The sequence below is a fragment of the Desmodus rotundus genome, chromosome 8 (assembly GCF_022682495.2).
Source record: "Desmodus rotundus isolate HL8 chromosome 8, HLdesRot8A.1, whole genome shotgun sequence".
Lineage (NCBI taxonomy): Eukaryota > Metazoa > Chordata > Mammalia > Chiroptera > Phyllostomidae > Desmodus > Desmodus rotundus.
In genome coordinates this window covers 104,357,082-104,376,433 of record NC_071394.1, presented here as the reverse complement: position 1 = coordinate 104,376,433, position 19,352 = coordinate 104,357,082, and the positions used below count along the sequence as shown (strand labels likewise).

The window sequence follows — 19,352 nt, the reverse complement described above, 5'->3', positions numbered from 1 at the left end:
GAGGTAACAAGACATACCCCCTGGGAGGAGTTGAGTGGCAAAGGACACACAGCAGGGCATGTTCAGGTTCTCCTAGCTCTCTGAGTCCACTCACCAAGGGAAGGCCATCCATCTCTATTCCTGCTTCTTGGAAGGAAAGATTCAGATTTATGCAGTCCTAGGCTCAACAACCACAGTTCTCACAGACCCCCATCCACGCTCTACAGACACATTTGCTCTGGAATGCAGCCATGGATGAGAAGTGTTTGTTTCATATGAAGGCTGTTTCTAAATAAACATGAAAGTCCTTTCTGGAAACCCACTGCTTTGCTTTCTGAGTGGGGAACAAATGAGCAGTGCTGGGTCAGGGGAAGCTCCTCATTTGCTACTTTTATCTCTACCAAAGCCTCTACCACTTGGGATCATAAGTGATGGGTCCTCACTGCTGCCGCTGCTGCTCCTCCATTGGCCTCACAGCAGGTCATCCTGTCTCATGCTGGAGAAGAGTACATACATGTGACCCGAAGCCTTCCACACTGAGCAGAGGTCAAAAACTAGGTGGAAGTGGCCTCACCTGATAAAATGTTAGGCATGGGAATCACAGAGACATTGCGCCAGCAGCACACCAAGAGGCCACGTCACGGTGAGACGACACAGAGGAAAAGACCTTCACAACGCAATAATGGGATCTGAATTAAGCAGCCAGAAGTGGGCTTTGGAAGCCCAGAGGGGTGGGGGGTGTGTGACTGCGGGGCATTGGGGAAACCTCCTGACAAATAGGTGCTGGACATTAAAGGGTGAACAGGAGTTTGTCAAGTAGAGAGGAAGAAAAGAATTCCAGACAGAGGAGAGAACGCTATGCAGAAGCTCAGGAATGTGGAGAGAGTTTAGTGTGCACAGGCAATCACAAGGATCTTCCTGTTGGCTGTACTAGGGGGAGCAAGTGTCCAGGGCTAGAGATGAGATCAAGAGCGGCAAGACTACACAGGGACTTGAAAGATGGGGACAGGAGGGTAAATCTTTGGGTAATTGGAGTTTGAGCAGAGGAACCCTGTAACTCCAAGTGCACTTTGGAGCTCATACTCTGGCAGATGAGAATGGATGAGAGAGCTGCAAAGTGATATTGGAGAACTCACCAGGAGAATTTTGCAACAGGGAAGGAAATTGATGAAACCCTTTGTGATGAGGTGGTGAGGGGTATAGAAGAAGGGAAAGATCTGAGGAAAATGAGATGGAACTGACAGGTGTGCATCGAGGGACACAGAAGATGTGACTCCTAGGGCCTGGCTAGTGACAACACAGAGTGTCAAGGGAGTTAAGGACTGAATTGTGTTCCCTAGACCTGTCAAGTTGGAGGCCAAAAGGGAAAGCAGGCATGACGGCTGAGTGGGGATGTAACCAGGCTACAGCTGGTGGAGCATGGATAGAGGAGAGCCATCAAGTGTGACTACTTAAGAAAAGCTTGGCTGGAGAGTAAAGAAGAGAGGACATGCAATGTAGAGATACCAGGTGACAATATTTTAGTTTTAAAATAGCAATGACTTATACAAGTGTAAGTGAAGAAGCTGGAGTTGGGAAGAGGGTGAAGTTGAAAGTCAAGGGAGTGAGGAGTTAATTAAAGGGGGAGTTATAGGGTGGGAGGGATGGGTAGTCACTGTCTCAGGCAGCACTTGTCTCTGCTCCTCTGTCCAAGGCTGCTTTCTGAGTGACAGCCTCAGGATGTCCTGAGGATGCAATAAGATAACATTGTTAAAGGATTTGCCCTGTTGCTAAAAAAGAGCAATCACTCAGTGAATGTATTTATTACAAGTAGGAGAACCAGTGGCCTATGGCTGAGGCTGGGCTGTCTGCTGTGAAAGTGAGACAGGCAGCAATGACACTGACCACTGGGAGCTTGGGGTCTGAGTCTCATCAGTCTGAACAAACAGACATGTCCCAGACAGGCACTGGGCAGTACAGGTGTTAATGAAGAGTACAGTGGGAGGAGAGACTGGCCCAGCCCAGGAAGAGCCCACCTAGGGCGGTGCTGACCATCCTCCCAGTGCTAGCTATGTGCTGATGCATAAAGAGATGGATGTTTATCCTTGGGCAGATGGGTGGGGAATTCTTAAATGCTATTTGCAAGACTTGGTTAAAAACGCTTCATGAATCTTACCCTGTCACAAGCGTGCATGAAAGTTGTGCTTTAGCTGAGACCTAATGGGCTTTATATAGTACAGTACTGATTTTCTTTCATGTTTTAATAGAATTCGATTTAATATTTGCTTTCTGCTCTAGCTGCTGGCTGTTGACTGATTCAACACAGAATCCTTCCCTGGTGCCCCCCGACCTTGTTGTTATTCCCTCATTTTGTGTGTTGGCATTTGATTCCTGTCTCCAGCATGAACCACTTTACACATGTCTTCGTTCAGCTGGCAACAGTCATGTGCGTGAATTCTGAATGCATTACTACGTGGAGCGGCTGTTCCAGCAGACCTAGCATTCGGAAGGGGGGCTTACGGGCAGGATTCATTTCCATCGGTTAGACGTTAGAGAGATGGCAAAGCTCAGCTTGGGAGCTTGAGGCTGTGATCTGTTCTGTTTGGTGGCAGGAGATTCTCCAACTTAACCTCAAATTGCTCAACACTGTGGCCATTAATCCAGCAACATTTTGCCCTTCTGTGAAGCACCAGGCTTCCTAGAGTTTTCAACAAAGCATATCAACCTTTGCCAGAATGAGAACAACAGCTATAGACAGAGCTGTCCTGAGGGATGAGGTGGCTCTTCTTGAATCTCAGTAAGCCTGGCTGGTTTGTAGGAGAGAGAGTCTGTTCAAATTTCATGTAATCTGACCACCAACATTAGGAGTACACTATCAGTGTAAATTTGGGGTTGGAGATGGCTTTTCCCTTTGTAGGAAAAGCTAGCCAGTTTCACTAGTAAGCAGCACAGGGCTATAGTTCAGAATGTAAGCTTTGGAATCAAGCAGGTATGCGTGTCCATACTAGCTTCAGTTCTTATAGACCACAAGGTCTATAGCCAGTCCCCATTTTCGGCTTTAGTCTCCCTTTCTGTAAAATTGAGTTACTTTTTTTTATCTTCCCAGTAAAATTTATAGAGGGATTGAATGCTTGCTAAGTAGCTAGCAGAGCATCTGGAACAAATGCTCTTCTTGTGTCTTGGGGTCGACCATGGTGGCTGTGTGAATCCCCCACCAACCTTGCTTCCTGTCTTCAGTCACCAAAGCTTGTGCAATGTGAATAGTCATCGCTCCAGGTGTTCCGGCAGCCTCCCTACAGAGATACACACCCAGCACCGTGCACACACCACACAGATCTCAAATCGTGAGATTTTTGTGCAGGACGTGAGGATAAGTTGAGGCTTTTGATTGGACACTCATATCCCTCAACCTTTGAATTCTACACTAATTAGGAAAGTAGAAGGAATCCAATATGTGTGCAATATCCATCCATATCATAGACATTAAAGCTGGTTGGAGGATGTGGCTTGGTCCTAAGAACAAGAAGACTTGTTTTTGCATCCTCTGCTCCCTGACATATATGATTGAAAGGAGAGCCCCAGTGGGAATGACTGAAAGGGGACTTTGGGACAGGTTGTCATTTCTGCTCACCATTTTTTCTCAGAATAGATTGAAGCATGGAGATTGGGTTGAAGGAGTAGAAGGGACGCATGCATGTGGTGAGGATGGGCACACTGACAGTAGATAGAGAGATGCTGGACAAGGAAGCTTCTGCCCAGCTTCACTGGTCCTTTTTTTTTTGTCTCCTTACAGGTGTTCCATCAGGTCCCCGAAACGTCATCTCAATTGTCAATGAAACATCCATCATTCTGGAGTGGCACCCTCCAAGGGAGACAGGCGGACGGGATGATGTGACCTACAACATCATATGTAAAAAGTGCCGGGCAGACCGCCGGAGCTGCTCCCGCTGTGATGACAATGTGGAGTTTGTGCCAAGGCAGCTGGGTCTGACCGAGTGCCGAGTATCCATCAGCAGCCTGTGGGCACACACCCCCTACACCTTCGATATCCAGGCCGTCAACGGAGTCTCCAGCAAGAGCCCCTTCCCCCCACAGCACGTCTCTGTCAACATTACCACGAACCAAGCTGGTAAGTCTGATGGCATCTCCGCTCTTCTTTCTTTCTGTGTGGTTGGCTCTTTGTCTATCTCTCTGCGGGAACAGAGCTGCAGTCACACCAAGCCTGTTAATGCCCCCAGGCCTCCTCCTAGGAGTGAAGGTGTTTAGTAACCGGTATTTGTGGCCATGGAGGAAACAGGTGTAATGTTTCACCTGTGAAAGGGAATTGAATTCTGAAGGATTTTCTTGGGCCAAGCACAAAAGCAAAGTTGTATATCCAAGGCAGAGTAGGACCCAGTCCTCGGTATCCAGCTGGGGCTCAACAAATGCCCTTGGATAGTTAGATAGATGGACAGACAGATGGATGGGTAGTGAATGGACAAACAGATGTACATATGGATGGATAGGTGGGTGGAAGCCCTGAATAGTCTTAAGAATACCAGTGCTATTCTGCTAGAAAAGCCAGTGACAGAAACTTCCCAGTAATTGTGTGATGACATCAGTATTGCCTTCATAGATTACTTTTCGATTAAACCCATTTAATTCAAGAGTGCTTTTTCCTTTATAGCTTGCTCAGATGAATGCTACACTGTTATAGAGACCTCAGATAATTGTCAGTAGATCATTCCTGATATCCAGTACCTCTCTGGCATGCACAGCTCAAAACACACTTTCTTCTCTTCTTTTTTTTTCCATATCTCTTACTCTTCTGACCTTTTCTCTTTATTACTTTTCACCCCCTGAAACAACCTGTTTCTTATTATATCCATTAGACTGGTTCATTTATATACTTATTCACTCATTTATTTATTTACTCATTATTAAAAGACAGTGATTAGCATCTACTGTACAGCAAGCTGTGGATTAGACACTGTGAAGAATACAGTGGTAGTGGGACACCATTATTCCTCCCATGAAACTCATTAACTTTAGAATTTGCAGGACATAGACACAGAGTACAAAGTTCCAAGGTGGTGTCTTCTAAGCACTGTGTGCTATACACATGCAGGGACACAAAGGGAGTTTGAGAGAAATGAACCCTCTCTCCCCAGGAGATGCTACAAGGCTGAAGAGGGGAAGTGAACACCACATCTATAGGCAATGATGAGGGTCATGGACAATGGACCATGACCTTATTTGGAGTTATGGATTTTTCTCAATCAACAAATTCCAAAAGGAACAATTGTTAGTGAACTAGTAGGAGCCAAGCCTATCTCTTTTTCTCTCTCCCTCTGTATAGCTCCCCCTTCTTGACCTCTTCTTTCTTACTCCATCCTCTTCTACTCCCCAACTCCTTGTCCTCAGCTCGTTCTGCCTCTTCTAATACCATGCATCTCTCATGGCAGATGATTCTTAGATTTAAGCTGTCAGAACTGAGGAGAAAAAAGATGTGGCAGGAGAGCATGCCTGTCCAGATGGCTGTGTTGTTGCTGGGAGTGTGTGTGTTCATGTGTGCATGTTTGTATGTATGTATATGGTCACGTGTTTACACGAGTACGTGTGTAGTGAGAAAATAAGAGGGAGGGGTGTGGGAGCCTCCAGCTGGTGACCACAGCCCCAGTGCCATGGAGACAAAGGTTGTGACAGTCTGTCTCACCCAAAGAAAAGGGAATGGTAATTTCGGCATCATGTTGAGCATGTAACATGGGCAGGCTTTGTTAGCTGTACTTCCCTTGCAGAGTCAAAGGCAGAAAACTGGCTGAAATATTTTAGTGTCCCAGCTTCTGGGAATAATAATCCTGCCAGGCTGTCATGTTATGCTGGGCTTGGCTGTCTTTTCTCTCTCTCTAAGCATGTGCGAACAAAACTGCCACTTATATCAGTTTGCTTTGATTTCTGCCCCTCCCTTCCCTTACTCTGCTATTCCCAAACCTGCCCATCTGCTTGTCTTGCCATCTGCACCTTCCCAGGCTGCAGTGGAGCTGAGAGACCAGAGTTCCTGTAAGGGATCCTGCATTGCCAACATTCAAAATATTTAGTCTTATTCTCACCCATTCTCATGCCCTTTGTACCTCCCCCTGTATTCTTAACCTTCTCTGATTTTGTGGTCCCCGCCCCAGTGTCACCTTCCAATCTATTATTTATCTTTGGGAATTCTGGAATTTGGGTGTCAGAAAGTTTACAGTCAATAAGAGAATTGTGCAATTGCTTCTTGCTGGCACACGGTTATTCTAAAATAAATGTCAAGGTGACCAGTGGTTCCTAACCTGTGGATGACAGGGCTATGAGAAACACAGTGCCATCACATTGCATCGGTGACTCCACCTGTGAAGGCAAATTATTTTCAACCAGTAGCTAATTTATTTTTTATTGATTTTAGAGAAAAAGAGGAAGGATGAGAAAGAAAGAGAGGGAGGAAGAATCATCAACTCATCACTCCACCCATCCACACACCCATTGGTTGGTTCTTATATGTACCCTGACCAGGGATTGAACCCACAACCTTGGCATATCAGGATGATGCTCTAACCAATTGAGCTACCTGGCCAAGGCAACCAACAGATGATTTTTTTTAAAAATGAGAACCTTCAAAATAAACACTTGAGCCTGTACCTCTGTAAGAACAGTTTAGAAACATGAGTAGAAACCACATTTTATAAGATATGAAAGAGAGACTAAATAACAGGCACCATAAAAAACCCTAATGACTTAGATCCATGAAGGGATGAGGAAGATGAACCCAGGTATCATCAGTAAGTCATAACATGTCTCACCCCTTCCCAGGATGGGTGAGATCCATGTCAACCTCCCCACCCTGACCTCATGGTATGTTGTGATACCCCTGTCATTGCCTGTGACCACCACCTTCCTACTGTTTGGGTCATGAGTAGGTAGTGAGCAGGTAAATAATTTGACCAAGAGCAATCCTGGCATCAATTATCTGGAAACTGTCCAAAGGATAATAGCTGGGGACCATTCAGTGGGTCCCAACTGAGGAGCAAGTAATACTTAGTATAGTTAACACCTCATGTTGGTGTTTCTTTTGAGTTGACAAAGAATTATGGAATTCATGGACTCATTTGATCTCATATTTACCCTATGACTTGGGCATTATCTTCTCCATTTTTCATATAAGGAAGCAGAGGCTTAAAGGAATTTGGAGAATCTGGTATTAGAGGAGGGTCAGCAGGGCTCCACCTCTGTTTCTGCATTCCTGTTTCCTGCCCTAAAGTGGACTGTCCCTCTGAGCTCTCCATTTCGTAGCCTTCGAGTATGGAGGGGTTTTTCAGGGTGAACCAATACTATCCTACTGAGAGGAGGGGACCTCACTGTGTAGCCCCTGTTTTCTCTGTGACACTGAACCATAAAAGGCTGTCCCCTGCCTCTGGATTGAGATGGGAGATAGACGTGTTTGTTGAGGGTCACAAGTTTTTCCCAAAGTGGACTGGGTCCTGACAATGGATGTAAGGGTCACATGAGAGTAGAGTGTGGACAAATTTGTTTTGCACTTGATCTGAAGCCTGATGCTCATGAACATCAACTGTATTCTAGGAGGCTGCTTGCTGCTCTGGGCTGGTCCTCCTTTGTTTAGGAGCAGTGGACCATATCTGTGGCTGGGTGAGCAGTTTTAACTGTTCACCAGACACAGGACTGTCATCTCTTCTTTCTCAGGGCTGCCCAGATATGCCACAGGAGAGCACTGTGCTGCTCTCGTGATCCCCAGCAATGGAGTGGGCAGCTCATGTTAGCTAATTTAGGTATCCAACGAAAAGGGTTATGTTTGGTCTCAGTCCATCAGAGACAATGACCAGCAGGCTTTTCTTAACCTCTAACAGACCACAGGAGATTTTGTAATAATCTTTTGGCCCACTGGGCACATAGTAGATACAGTTCTTCCCACAGAGGCAAGCATGACTGGAAACACCAAAGAGTCTGTTGAACTCTGAGATCCAGAATCTCTTAACTCCTTCTGTGATGACTCCAGGCATGTACATAGTCAGACTACTCAGGATCTTGTATCACTTGGAGAGTTTCAGAATAGGATCCTTTCCTAGCCCATAGGCAATGGCAGAGAACTATCATTTTTTAGTAACTCCAATGTGCCAAGCCCCTACCATGTTCTTTCTTTACAAGATGAGGTGGGTCAGATAAAGAAATTGGAGTTAGAGTGCTTTTGGAATTTTCTCAGCATCTTGCAGCCCACAAATGATGTTTCTGGGTTTCAAACTCAGGTTTGCGGCTATTTTATCTTTTGACTTATCAAAAATCGCATTATGGTGAGAATGTAAGTGGTAAGCTCTCTCCAAGCTATTGCCATATAGCTGGGCCACTTTAGCTGTCAAAAAAAAATGTCCATCATCTTTGGTCGGGGTTGGTCATGAATTATGCAAGCTCAGATTTATGTGAGGTCTTCAGGGATGCAGCCTTGCTCTCAATACAGCTGCCTTGAGTTTAAAATAGACCAGATCAGGTGGAACTCTGTCTGTTTCAGTGGCCAAGGGATCTGCAGAGAGGTTGTTATCTCCACTAACTCTCACAGTCACTCTCTGGCACCTGGCCCCAGATTTAGACTGATGGCTGGATCATCTGGCTGTCAGAGAGAATTAAAGTGAATGACAAACTTTACTTCTCTTTTCTGCCAGCTAGACTCAGAGTGTCAGAGTTGGGGAAGGGGAACTCAGAGGAAATCTTGGAAAAAAATAAGACAAATCAGATCAGCACATCCATAAAATCAATGTGTAGCAAGATAAAGTCAGTGAATTTAGGGCCATCTAAGCTAGAGAGAACAAACTCAAAGGCCTATGAGGCCAGGCAGACAAGAAAAAGGAAGGAGCAGAGCAGGGCCAAGTGTCATGCAACAGAGAGTGGTGAGGACTGCAGGAAACTGAAGAGAAGGGCAGCCACTACTCAGCTCAGCACATGGTGCCAAGTATTATAAGCTGAAAAATCCAAATTTAAAATGTTGACAGCTAATTAGAAAACTTTAAACCATTTGAGAGCCAAACAAATCCAATTCTGGATTTAGCCTATTGGCTGATTCAGAGCGCTAATCTGATTTACTGAGTCGCATTCCACTGTGGGCAGTCCCCTTCCTCACCTCTTGGGCTCATGGTGGCAGAGGCACATCCTCTGATCGGCTCCTCTCTCTGATCCTCATGTGACCCATGCAAGTTCATTGAAGTGCCATGATCCCTCCTTTCTCAACTGTAGAATGGGAGTAATGACACCTGCTTCCTAGTGTTGTGACAACTGAATGAGACGGGGGATAGAAAATCATGTTGCAAACGATGCTATAGGCTAGGAGATTAGCGTTATTTCTAAGAATATGTCCTGATGCAGAGAGCAATTTGGATTTTTTTCTTCCTAGGCTATTTCTTTCCAAGGTTTCTCAGTCTCTTTGTTTGGGACTGATATCACCCACCTCAGATAAATGACAGGTATTTGTTTGTCCATTCTTCAAGGAAGGAGTGGGCACCAGAAAAGAGAGCAGCAAAGTCCGCATCCCAATGAGTTAATGATAAGGACAGAAGTGGAACTGGAGCCTGTGTACATGGCACAGGCTGATTCTGCTGCCACAAGGAGCTTTTCCTCATTGTGTGTTTGGAGAAGCAACCCTTTTCTCCTTACTTTCATGATGCCATCAGCAGTTTTAAATCTGACATTTATATTCCACACAGTTCACATAGGGTCTGCTATGCCGATTGCCTGTGGAATACTAACATATCCACCGTGCCCACAACACAGACACAATGCATTACTTAACTGAGTTTAAAAAATGCATACACTATTACTGTCAATAATCACAAGTACCTATATTTTGTCCATTTTTAAAAAGATTTTATTTATTTTTAGAAAGAGGGAAAGGGAAGGAAAAAGAGACGGAGAGAAGCATCAATGTGTGGTTAACTCATGTTTCCCCTACTGGGGACCTGGCCTGCAACCCAGCCATGTGCCCTAACTGGGATTTGAACTGGCTACCTTTTGGTTTGCAGGCTGGCACTCAATCCACTGAGCCACACCAGCCAAGGCTAGTTTGCCCATTTTTAAGGCACTTTTCTTGTTTTATAAACAACTTTATTGAAGTATAATTTATATACCATAAAATCCATCTCTTGGATTTTTAGTGCAATCTTTCTTTTTACTTCAAATATTTTTTAATTTTAAATTACAATTGACATACAATATTATATTAATTTCAGGTGTACAACCCAGTCATTAGATATTATGTAACTTACTAAGTGATCCTCCCAATAAATCTTGTATCCATCTGACACCATACATAGTTATTAGAATATTGTTAACTATATTCCCTATGCTGTACTTTACATCCCTCTGACTATTCTGTAACTTCCATTTATACTTCTTAATTTCTTCATCTTTTCCACTTATCCCTCCAGCCCCTCTCCCATCTGGCAACCACCAAAATGTTCTCTATCTATGAGTCTGTCTCTGTTCTGCTTGCTCACTTATTTTGTTTTTTAGATTCAATTGTTGATAGATATGTATTTGTTGCCATTTTGTTATTCACGTTTTCTCCTCCTCCCCCTCCCCCTTCTTTTTCTTCTTTTCCTTTTTCTTCTTCTCCTTCTCTTCCTCCTGCTTCTTCTTCTTCTTCTTCTCCCCCTCCTCCTCCACTCCTCCACTCCTCCTTCTCCTTCTTCTCCTCTTCTTCCTCCATCTTCTTCTTCAAGACACTTTAACATTTCATGTAATATTGGTTTGGTGATGATGAACTCCTTTAACTTTTTCTTGTCTGAGAAGCTCTTTATATGTTCTTTGATTTTAAATGATAGCTTTACTGGGTAGAGTAATCTTAGTTGTAGGTCCTTGCTTTTCATTGTTTTGATTATTTCTTGCCACTCCCTCCTGGCCTGCAAAGTTTCTATTGAGAAATCAGCTGACAGCCTTATGGGAGCTCCCTTGTAGGTAACAAACTGCTTTTCTCTTGCTGCTCTTAAGATTCTCTCTTTGGCATTTTAATTATGATGTGTCATGGCATGGACCTCTTTGGGTTCATCTTGTTTGGGACCCTCTGCACTTCCCAGACTTCTAAGTCTATTTTCTCTACCAGTTAGGGAAGCTTTCCATAATTTTTTTTTTACACAGGCTTTCAATTCCTTGCTCCCTCCCTTCTCCCTTTGGCATGCCCTTCATGCCAATGTTGGTACGCTTGAAGTTGTACCAGAGGCTACTTATACTGTCATCATTTTTTTGGATTCTTTTTTCTTTTTGCTGTTCCAATTAGGTGTTCTCTGCTTTCTTATCTTCCAAATCTCTGAGTTGATCCTCTGCTTCATCTACTATACTGTTGATTCCTTATAATGTATTCTTCTTTTCAGTTCGTGTATCCTTCATTTCTGACTCTATGTTTTCTAGTTCTGTCTTTATTTTTTTTGATGTCTTTGTTGAAGTTCTCACTAGGTTATTCTATTCTTCCCCTAAGTTCTTTGAGCATCTTCATAACCAATGTTTTGAACTCTGCATTTAGTGGATTGCTTGTCTCCATTTTGTTTAGTTTTTTCTCTGGAGTTTTGTCTGTTCTTTCATTTGAAATAGGTTTCTTTGTCTCCTCATTTTGGCAGCCTACCTATATATTAGATAGAGCTGCCATGTCTCCTGGGCTTGGTAGAGTAGCCTTTTTTAGTAGGTGTACTGTTGGGTCCAGTGGCACAGCCTCCCTGTTCACCTGAGCTGGGCACTCCAGGTGTGCCTCTTTGGGTGGACTCAGTACACCCTCCTGTTATAGTTGAGCTTTGATTGCTGTTGGCACATCAATGGGAGGTATTACCCCCAGGCCAATCTACTGTAAGCATTGGCTGTGACCATGGTGGAGGATATGCTGTGCAAGGGCCCACCCTATGGAGCAGGACTTACTTCAGCAGGGCTCTGGTGCCTGCTGAGTCTGCCCATTGAGTGTGTCCTTTTGGAGGTGGTTGGATGGTGCTTAGACATGGCCTAAAGCTGTCCACTGGGTGCAGTGGCTCTGAGACCTCCCAGGAGGTGCAGACTAAGGTCAGCCACCACCTATGTTCTGCCTGGCACCACCTGGGTTAAGTTACAAAGTGATCTGTAGATGGCTGCTACTTGTGTTGGCCCCAGAGGTGCCCAGGAGAGGACAAGCTGCAAACCAATGCTGACCGCCTCTAGTGCTGGGCCTGGGACCACTTAGTGAGAGGTATGGGGTATACTGAGGCCAGATGCTGTTTGTTTAAGAAATTTTATGGTAGTCTGAAGTATGAGCCAAAACATGCCATTCATATGGAAAAGTCACTGGAAACAGCTTAGAGGGTTATGCAAGGTGGTTGGGGCAATGTCTCAGAGAATCACTAAGGTGGGGTGAACAGTGTGAGCCAGGTTGATGGCCTCTAAGATATAGCACCTGCCTGTCAGCTTTGTAGGGGAGAGCCTTAGAAAAGGAACAATGACCTTTGCAAGCACTTCTGCCTGGGAGAAACCTGCTTCTCCAGCTCTCACCCCAAAGCCAGATAGTTCATTTCCTCCCCTTCTCTCCCTAGTGCCTTTTGAGCTGCTGTCCCAGTGCTGACACTCAGAGCGAGTGAGTCCAAGGAGGTGCATGTATGGTCCCTTTAAGAGGAACACCTGGGACTTCAAAGGCCCTTTTTCTCACTCAACAACAATCTGTGCTAGTTTTTACAGCCTGAATTTATAAGGACTTCTCTTCCTGACACTAGAACTCTGGGCTTGGGGGGCCCGGTGTAGGGCTGGGTTGCCTTGCTCCTCAGGGGGAACTTCCAGAGCTGAGATATCCCCCCCAAATTTTATCTACCACACATGGGTGTGGAAGCAGCCTGTTTTGCATCTCTGCTCCTCCTACCAGTCTCCATGTGGCTTCTTATTTATATCTTTAGTTGTAGGACTTCTGTTCAGCTAGATTTCAGGCAGTTCTGAATGATAATTGTTCCGTAGTTTAGTTGTAACTTTGATGTGGTTGTGGAAGGATGCAGATACCACATTTGCCTATGCCACCATGTTGACCAGAAGCCAAGGCATTTTTGAAGTTCCTAGACAATTGAAGTTACTCAGGGCCACTACTTTTCCTTCAAAAGAATTATCTATATCACCAATTTCTCGGAATACATCACCTAATTTGCATTATTCCTTAGTTAAATATAGTATTTGCATGCATAAAGAATAATCTTTGAATATGAAAGGAATTTTATGATATTGTAATATATTGAGCTCTTTGGAGGAAAGATATTATGTAAATCTCAAAATTAAATATTAAAACAATATTACACTGCTGCCTGCAAAAATTTAGAGTGTTAAGATCCATATGCTAAAACTAGTTCATTTTTAAGGGCTGGTCTCATTGGAAATTAGCAGGCAAAATTTGCTCCAGTGAAGAGAAAAAAGATTGAGGCAGAACTTTAAAAAGACTGGAATGACTTCAAAGAAAACTTTTATTGAAGTTAATAAAGAAAAGTTTACAAACCCTAAGTAAATAAAATTTTCACTCTTCTTAATCCAATTTCATTGCTTTCTTCTCATTGTTAATTCTAAACAAAGGTTGTTTTTATTGTTTCTTAAGCCCTGGCATTGAGAAGGAAGTTCCAAGTGGCATCAGAAAAGTCCTGACCATTTGAAAATGAAGGTGTGTTTTCTGCTGAGCTGAACAGGTCAGCACACAGTACTGCCCATGACCAAAGCTGTGGCTTCTACCCAGGGAGCCTTGGGGCTCTCCACTACATGGTGAGCTCTGCAGAGAAGCAGATTTTCTCACCTACCCCAGCCTCATGAGAGAGGGGCCACACTGCACTAGGCACAGACAGCCTTCATAAATATTTGCCACTTTCCTTTAGTCCCCCTACATGAGTTAGTGTACAAATGCTTGGCTGATATGTGGCAATCAGAATATGTCATGGTGGCCCACAGTGGCCAGATGATCCCTCCAGGTCATCTAGGTGACCAGGTATCTTCCTCCTCTGTGGCTCCTGGAAGGAAAACTTGAGGGAATGACTTAAGAGTGTTGCCAGAATGGTCCACTCAGAAGAACACTGTGAGATTCAACCACATTCAAAGGGGTCCCTTTGTTTGTTTGTTTGTTTAAGCACTTTAAGTTTGGACTGTATTCATTCATTCAACACAGTCCTTGTGACCACTTTCCACAGGCTGACATTGGTTTCTGTTCCTGTTCATTCATTTTATTCACCATTTTTTAAAGCCTTCCATGCATCGCGCACTGCTCCAGGCACTGGGAACACATTAGCAAATAACACACAATAACTCATGCCTTATGGAACTCACATTCTAGTTCACAGCACTCATGGCGACTGATTGAGAGACCCAGAAAAGCTACAGGTGAGCAGGTGACCTGGTGGAAAGGGACTACAGGGGTCCTCTGCTGAGCTCTTGGTTCCCCAATCTGCAGTGGTACCAGCTCTCACTTTTCAAAAGTTAGAATGTAATCACATGTTGCTAGAGAGCATTTCAGTCTGTGGTCATTGTTGCTATATGGTCATTGTTGCTATAAGATTGGGTGGGATACTTTATTGTTCAGTGGCTGACCAGTTTGAACAGTGTATCCATCCATTCATGTGGATGGATACACCCGCTGAGCCATGCAGTGGTTGGATGGGGAATTCTCACTGCTCTAGGTCTTGAACAGTGGTTAGCGATGCTGCTAACAGCTGGAGGACAGCTGAGAATGCCTGCCCTGCATCCTTGCAGGATGACTAGTGGGCATCTGTTTTCTTATTTCACCTCATCTTGGACCAGGCATTCCAGCTACATGGCTTGTTAAGTGAAAATGGGACTGCTGACAGCAAGATTGTAGAAGTTCCTTACCTTCTTCAAAGGCCAAATGAGATTGTTATAACACTCATTGCAGAGGCACCCACAGTTGGATTAGGACATAGTTACTTGTGGCCATGGCAACGTGGGGAGGAAGGAGGAGGAGCCCTGGTGATGTGTCCACTCCATGAACTGACTAATCTCCAGGAGAGCGGGTCCTGTACCCATCATATTGGCTCATTCCCCGGTGTCTAGCTAAGTGCCTGAAATAATAGTATTTAATAAATATTCATTGAATAAATTAAAGAATTATCAAATAATGTATGAGTAAATGATGCAGTCTTTCTTAAAGTACTCAGGCATCAACAGATGGTGCATCTTGAGTTCTCTCTGTGGTCTTTCCTTCCTTAAGCATCTTTGGACAGGTACTTTGATCGAAGTTAAGCCCCTACATTCTCCCAGATGTTGGTGAGACTTGGGACTTCCTGGGTGCACTGTCCTCCTAAAACATGGCCCTGTGAGAGACACTTGATATGACCTGGCCTGTCCCATTCCTGCACATGCAGGGCCCCAGCTGCTTGAGCAAGCACAGTTGGGGGTAGTTGGGATGGCATTCCAAAGCTGTTGTCTGTCCACCTGCACGCCAACTCTGTGCCTATCATTTTCACAGCACCATCCATGTTAAATAGGCAGGAGCTCCAGGGGTTTTTGAATGCAGCAATTAACAAAACAGTAATCAAGCTAAGTGTTTAATTTCAGAAAATTAACATCTTCTCTGAGCGGATGTGAGAGATGGGGGGAAAAAGGCACATTAAATATTCTGGGTAAATAAAGGCAATGCTGGACGACAAATATTTTCCAATGCAAGGGAGACTCTTCACCAATGCCCCCAGGTCTTTATTCAGTCTCCTTTTGAGACCTGAGCTATAGGTTTGAGCCCTTTAAATGTGTCTTTTTCTTCCTTCCTTCCTTCCTTCCTTCCTTCCTTCCTTCCTTTCTTTCTTTCTTTCTTTCTTTCTTTCTTTCTTTTTCTTTCTTTTCTTTCTTGCTTTTCTTTCCCCCCTTCTCTCTCCCCCTTCCTTCCTTCCCTCCCCCTCCTTTCTCTGTCTCTCAACAGAGCAAAGGCTTTATCTCTCTAGAACAACTCAGGGTGCTCATTTGCGCCCCCTGTAAGCCTTTCTACACCATAGAAGAACTTGACATGTGCATTGTCCTTCTGTGAACTGTACTAGTTGTAAGGATGACACAATGAGTTCTTCAATGTGCCTTCATTTTTTATGTGCATAGGCCATATTTCTTTTGATAGACTGAGGGCTCCAGAGGGGAAAGACCAGGCCTCGCTCCTCCAGTAATCCCTGCACCTCAGCACAGTGTCCTCTGTTCACAGTCTGGTGGTGCCTCATAAATTAGTGGGTTGCCATTTGTTTTCAGGAACAGGTTAGCGTGTTGGGAGGGAAGCTCGTGAGGAGGTGGGTATACAGGCAGCTGGGTAGAGACAGGGCCTCTGGTGCCTGTTGGCTCATCTAATGCCCTGGAAGGGGGTGAGGGTGCAGGACAAGGACTGGGTGGGCAAGGAAGGCAACTTTGCAGGAGGAACATGCTGAGGTCTGAACACAATAGGAAGCTTTGAGGCTCAGTGATGAGGTGCCACAGCTAGGCAGGGAGACAGGACTCTCGGGTTGGGTTGAGGGGGACAATACCTGAGTGAGTACAGGGGAACTGTGTTCTTACAGGGTCACAGGTCTTCAGGAAGGGGATTGGAAACCTGGCTTAGTGAACAGCCTTCCTGCACTCGGGCAGCCAACAGGGAGGACAAAGAAACTGAAGTTGGAGAATGAAAAAACAGTGTGCAAATACATAGGAGACATGTCAGGGGCCTGCAGAAATGTTCAGGGAAGGTGTCCAGGAAAGAAGGGTTTATTTCTGTGCATGTGTGATTTGTGGGGGTTTTAGGCAGCCAAGTCGAGGTATTCTTAATGCAGTTGGGTATTCAGGCTTCTATGTTCTCTGTGAGGTAGGAGACAAGTTTGATTGCTGAGAGTGAAGGGAAAGTTTTGAGTTTGACTATTTGAGGAGAATGGAAGAAGTTTGGCAGTGTCGTTGCAGACAATGGGAGATGAAATTGAATAGAGAAATTCAGCATTTCCCAACAGTGCTGAGGGTCATTTGAAGTTGGTGATCACATATTTACAAATCTTCCTATGTGACCTGTTATGTGACTTTCTCAGCAGTGCGTGGGTGCTGGAGAGCAGGCTCTACAGGAAGTTGATTGATAGTGGATCTCTCTTGTGTTGAGTTTTGCTGGTTGTATCATATGAAAAGATAAAGGCCACTCATGCCTGAAGGTAAGGGGAGTATAGTCACTTATGTTATTGCAAAGATGGAACCTAAGCTGGTTAATGAGGGATATGAATGAGGGAGAGGCTAGTGCTTCTCAGTCAAGGCTGAGAGGGCCAGATGAGGCCAACGAGAGTTGAAGTGGGCTCATCAGAGGTTGCCGTCAGGAAGCAGAATAGTTGGATGTGTCGCTTTGGAAATGGAGCAACTTCAGGTAAGGCCAAATCCAAGTGTGCCACAGGAATGGGCAGATATGAAAAAGTAGGGGGGGGTTGATGAACAGAGAGTACACTATTCAGGTGGGTGTTCTAGCCATCCCCAGGAGGGCAAGGCTCAGAATGGAGAAGAAGACAGAGCTGGAAGCCCAAGCCTTCTGTGAGATGGGGAGTGATGGCAGGAGGGAGCACATAGTAGTCTCAAGGTTGGAGAGTGGCAGCCCAGCCAAATGGCATTTCTATGGAGGATGTAGGAGACAGTGAGCAATGGTGTGGAAGAGGTGACAAGGAGCAGGGGGACATAACCCATTTGCTAACCCTGAGGTGTGCCCAATGTAAAATCATAAACTGCCATACTTGAGAGGGCTGGAGAGCAGAGGTATCCTGCAGAGTCAGGGGCAAGAGGATCCTTGTGGGGATGGTAGTGTGCAGCACAGGGCTCAAAGCTGGGCATTGCAGGGTAGTAACTTGCCTGCAGGAGGAGCGGTTTCTTAAGGCCAGGACACTTAGACCTCCAGGGCCAGGAGCACAGTCACAGGCCCAGCTCCCCTGCCAACTGTTGGTGGCAGTGATGTCAGGCTTAGGGTGGTGGTGGTGTTCTGCTGAACATGTGTGCACAAGAGCCAGGGAGTAAGAGGAACACAACCTGCTGTAGGGTTTTGTTTGCTCTCTCCTGTGGCTGCTCCAGTGCCAGCATTTCCAGTGAACTGCCTTCTGTGATTAAACATTCAACAAACGAGAGCTGCTCTGCTCTGGTCCCACACCAGGAAAGACTGACAGGCTTACAGGAGGTGGAGCTGGATGCTGAGCCCCAGCTGCCACATGAGTCCTGATGGGTCTGTCCTCGGCTGCCCTCAGAGCCATGCTGGGGCTCCTGCCTAGGACAGGCCTTGCCTGACAATTATCCCCATACACTCACATATCTCTTCACAGCCTCCTGCTTCCACAGGGCCATAGCATTCTTGTTTGCTGTCCTTTCCTGGGGATCTAGGAGGCAGAGAAACCCCAGGACCCCACTAGCCAGGGTGCCTCCTCTTCTGACACAGGGCTCTGCACACTTCCACCTCTGTGGGGAACCTGACCTCTCAGAGGGATCAGTCAGCATCCATCCATGAATGATGGGATCCCGACTCCCTTCTCCCCCCATGCTGAGCATCCTCAAGGGGCTCTGAAAATGAGGGTGTGTGGGTGTAGGGGAGGGGAGCAAGGACCTGCACTGGGACAGGAGGCCAGGCTATTTCTGGCTCTGCCCTAGACTGCTGAGGACTTTAGGAGAGTCATTTTCTCTCTCTCACCCTTGGTGCTCTAATCCATAAATCCTAAGAGTTGACAGAAAACTAAATGACCTCTGGTGCCCTTTCTAAGTTAAACATTCTGATTTCCAGATTTCTAGACAAATAGTTCTCAAACTTGAGCACACAGCAGAATCCCCTGGAGGGATTGTTAAAACAGATTGCTGAGCCCTAGTCCCGGAGTTTCTGATTCAGTTAACTTGGGGTGAACCTCAGGATTCCGCATTTCTTACCAGTTCCCCGGTGATGCTGATCTGGGACCACATTTTGGGAACTAGCATTGTCAGATGGACGGTCCTAGTAAATACACCCCAACCCCAAATCAGAAGTAGTGTCAGAAATGAGGGCCTCTGCTATACATCTAATCCCTAGAGCAGTACCCAACCCTAACCCCCAATTGCCATGCCCCCCTAGCTTAGAATCAAACATGTGAAGGAGGCTTCTGTCTGGGGCAAGGGATTGACTCAGTCACTCAGGCCTGAACCCTCATTTTCTCTCCCATCCCCACATCACTGAACCCACGACGAGACTCGGCCAATATTCTACAATGGCGACAAACTGATGCCACCCACCCAAAGCAGTTCTCTGTTCCCAGGTGACTCCCAGGTAAAGAGGGAGATTGGAAGGGGATATCAGGGTCATCTCAAGGCACAGCCCAGAGCAAAAGCCAAGAAGCCAATATCCACATGAGGGAAAAACAATTAGAAAAATAATTAATTCTGCTTTTGTATTCATAACCAGTCTCCAAACTAATTGCTTA

General features: G+C 45.4%; 1 protein-coding gene across 3 annotated transcripts in view; it reads left to right on the top strand.

The window, feature by feature from the left end:
• Positions 1-19,352, top strand: part of EPHB1 (EPH receptor B1) — a 421,654-nt gene that overhangs the window by 301,640 nt on the left and 100,662 nt on the right. For all 3 annotated transcript variants that reach the window (XM_053930212.1, XM_053930213.1, XM_024565783.4), the window contains one exon: positions 3,752-4,087. In XM_053930212.1, the coding sequence (XP_053786187.1) occupies positions 3,752-4,087 (336 nt within the window). The remainder of the gene's footprint in view (positions 1-3,751; positions 4,088-19,352) is intronic.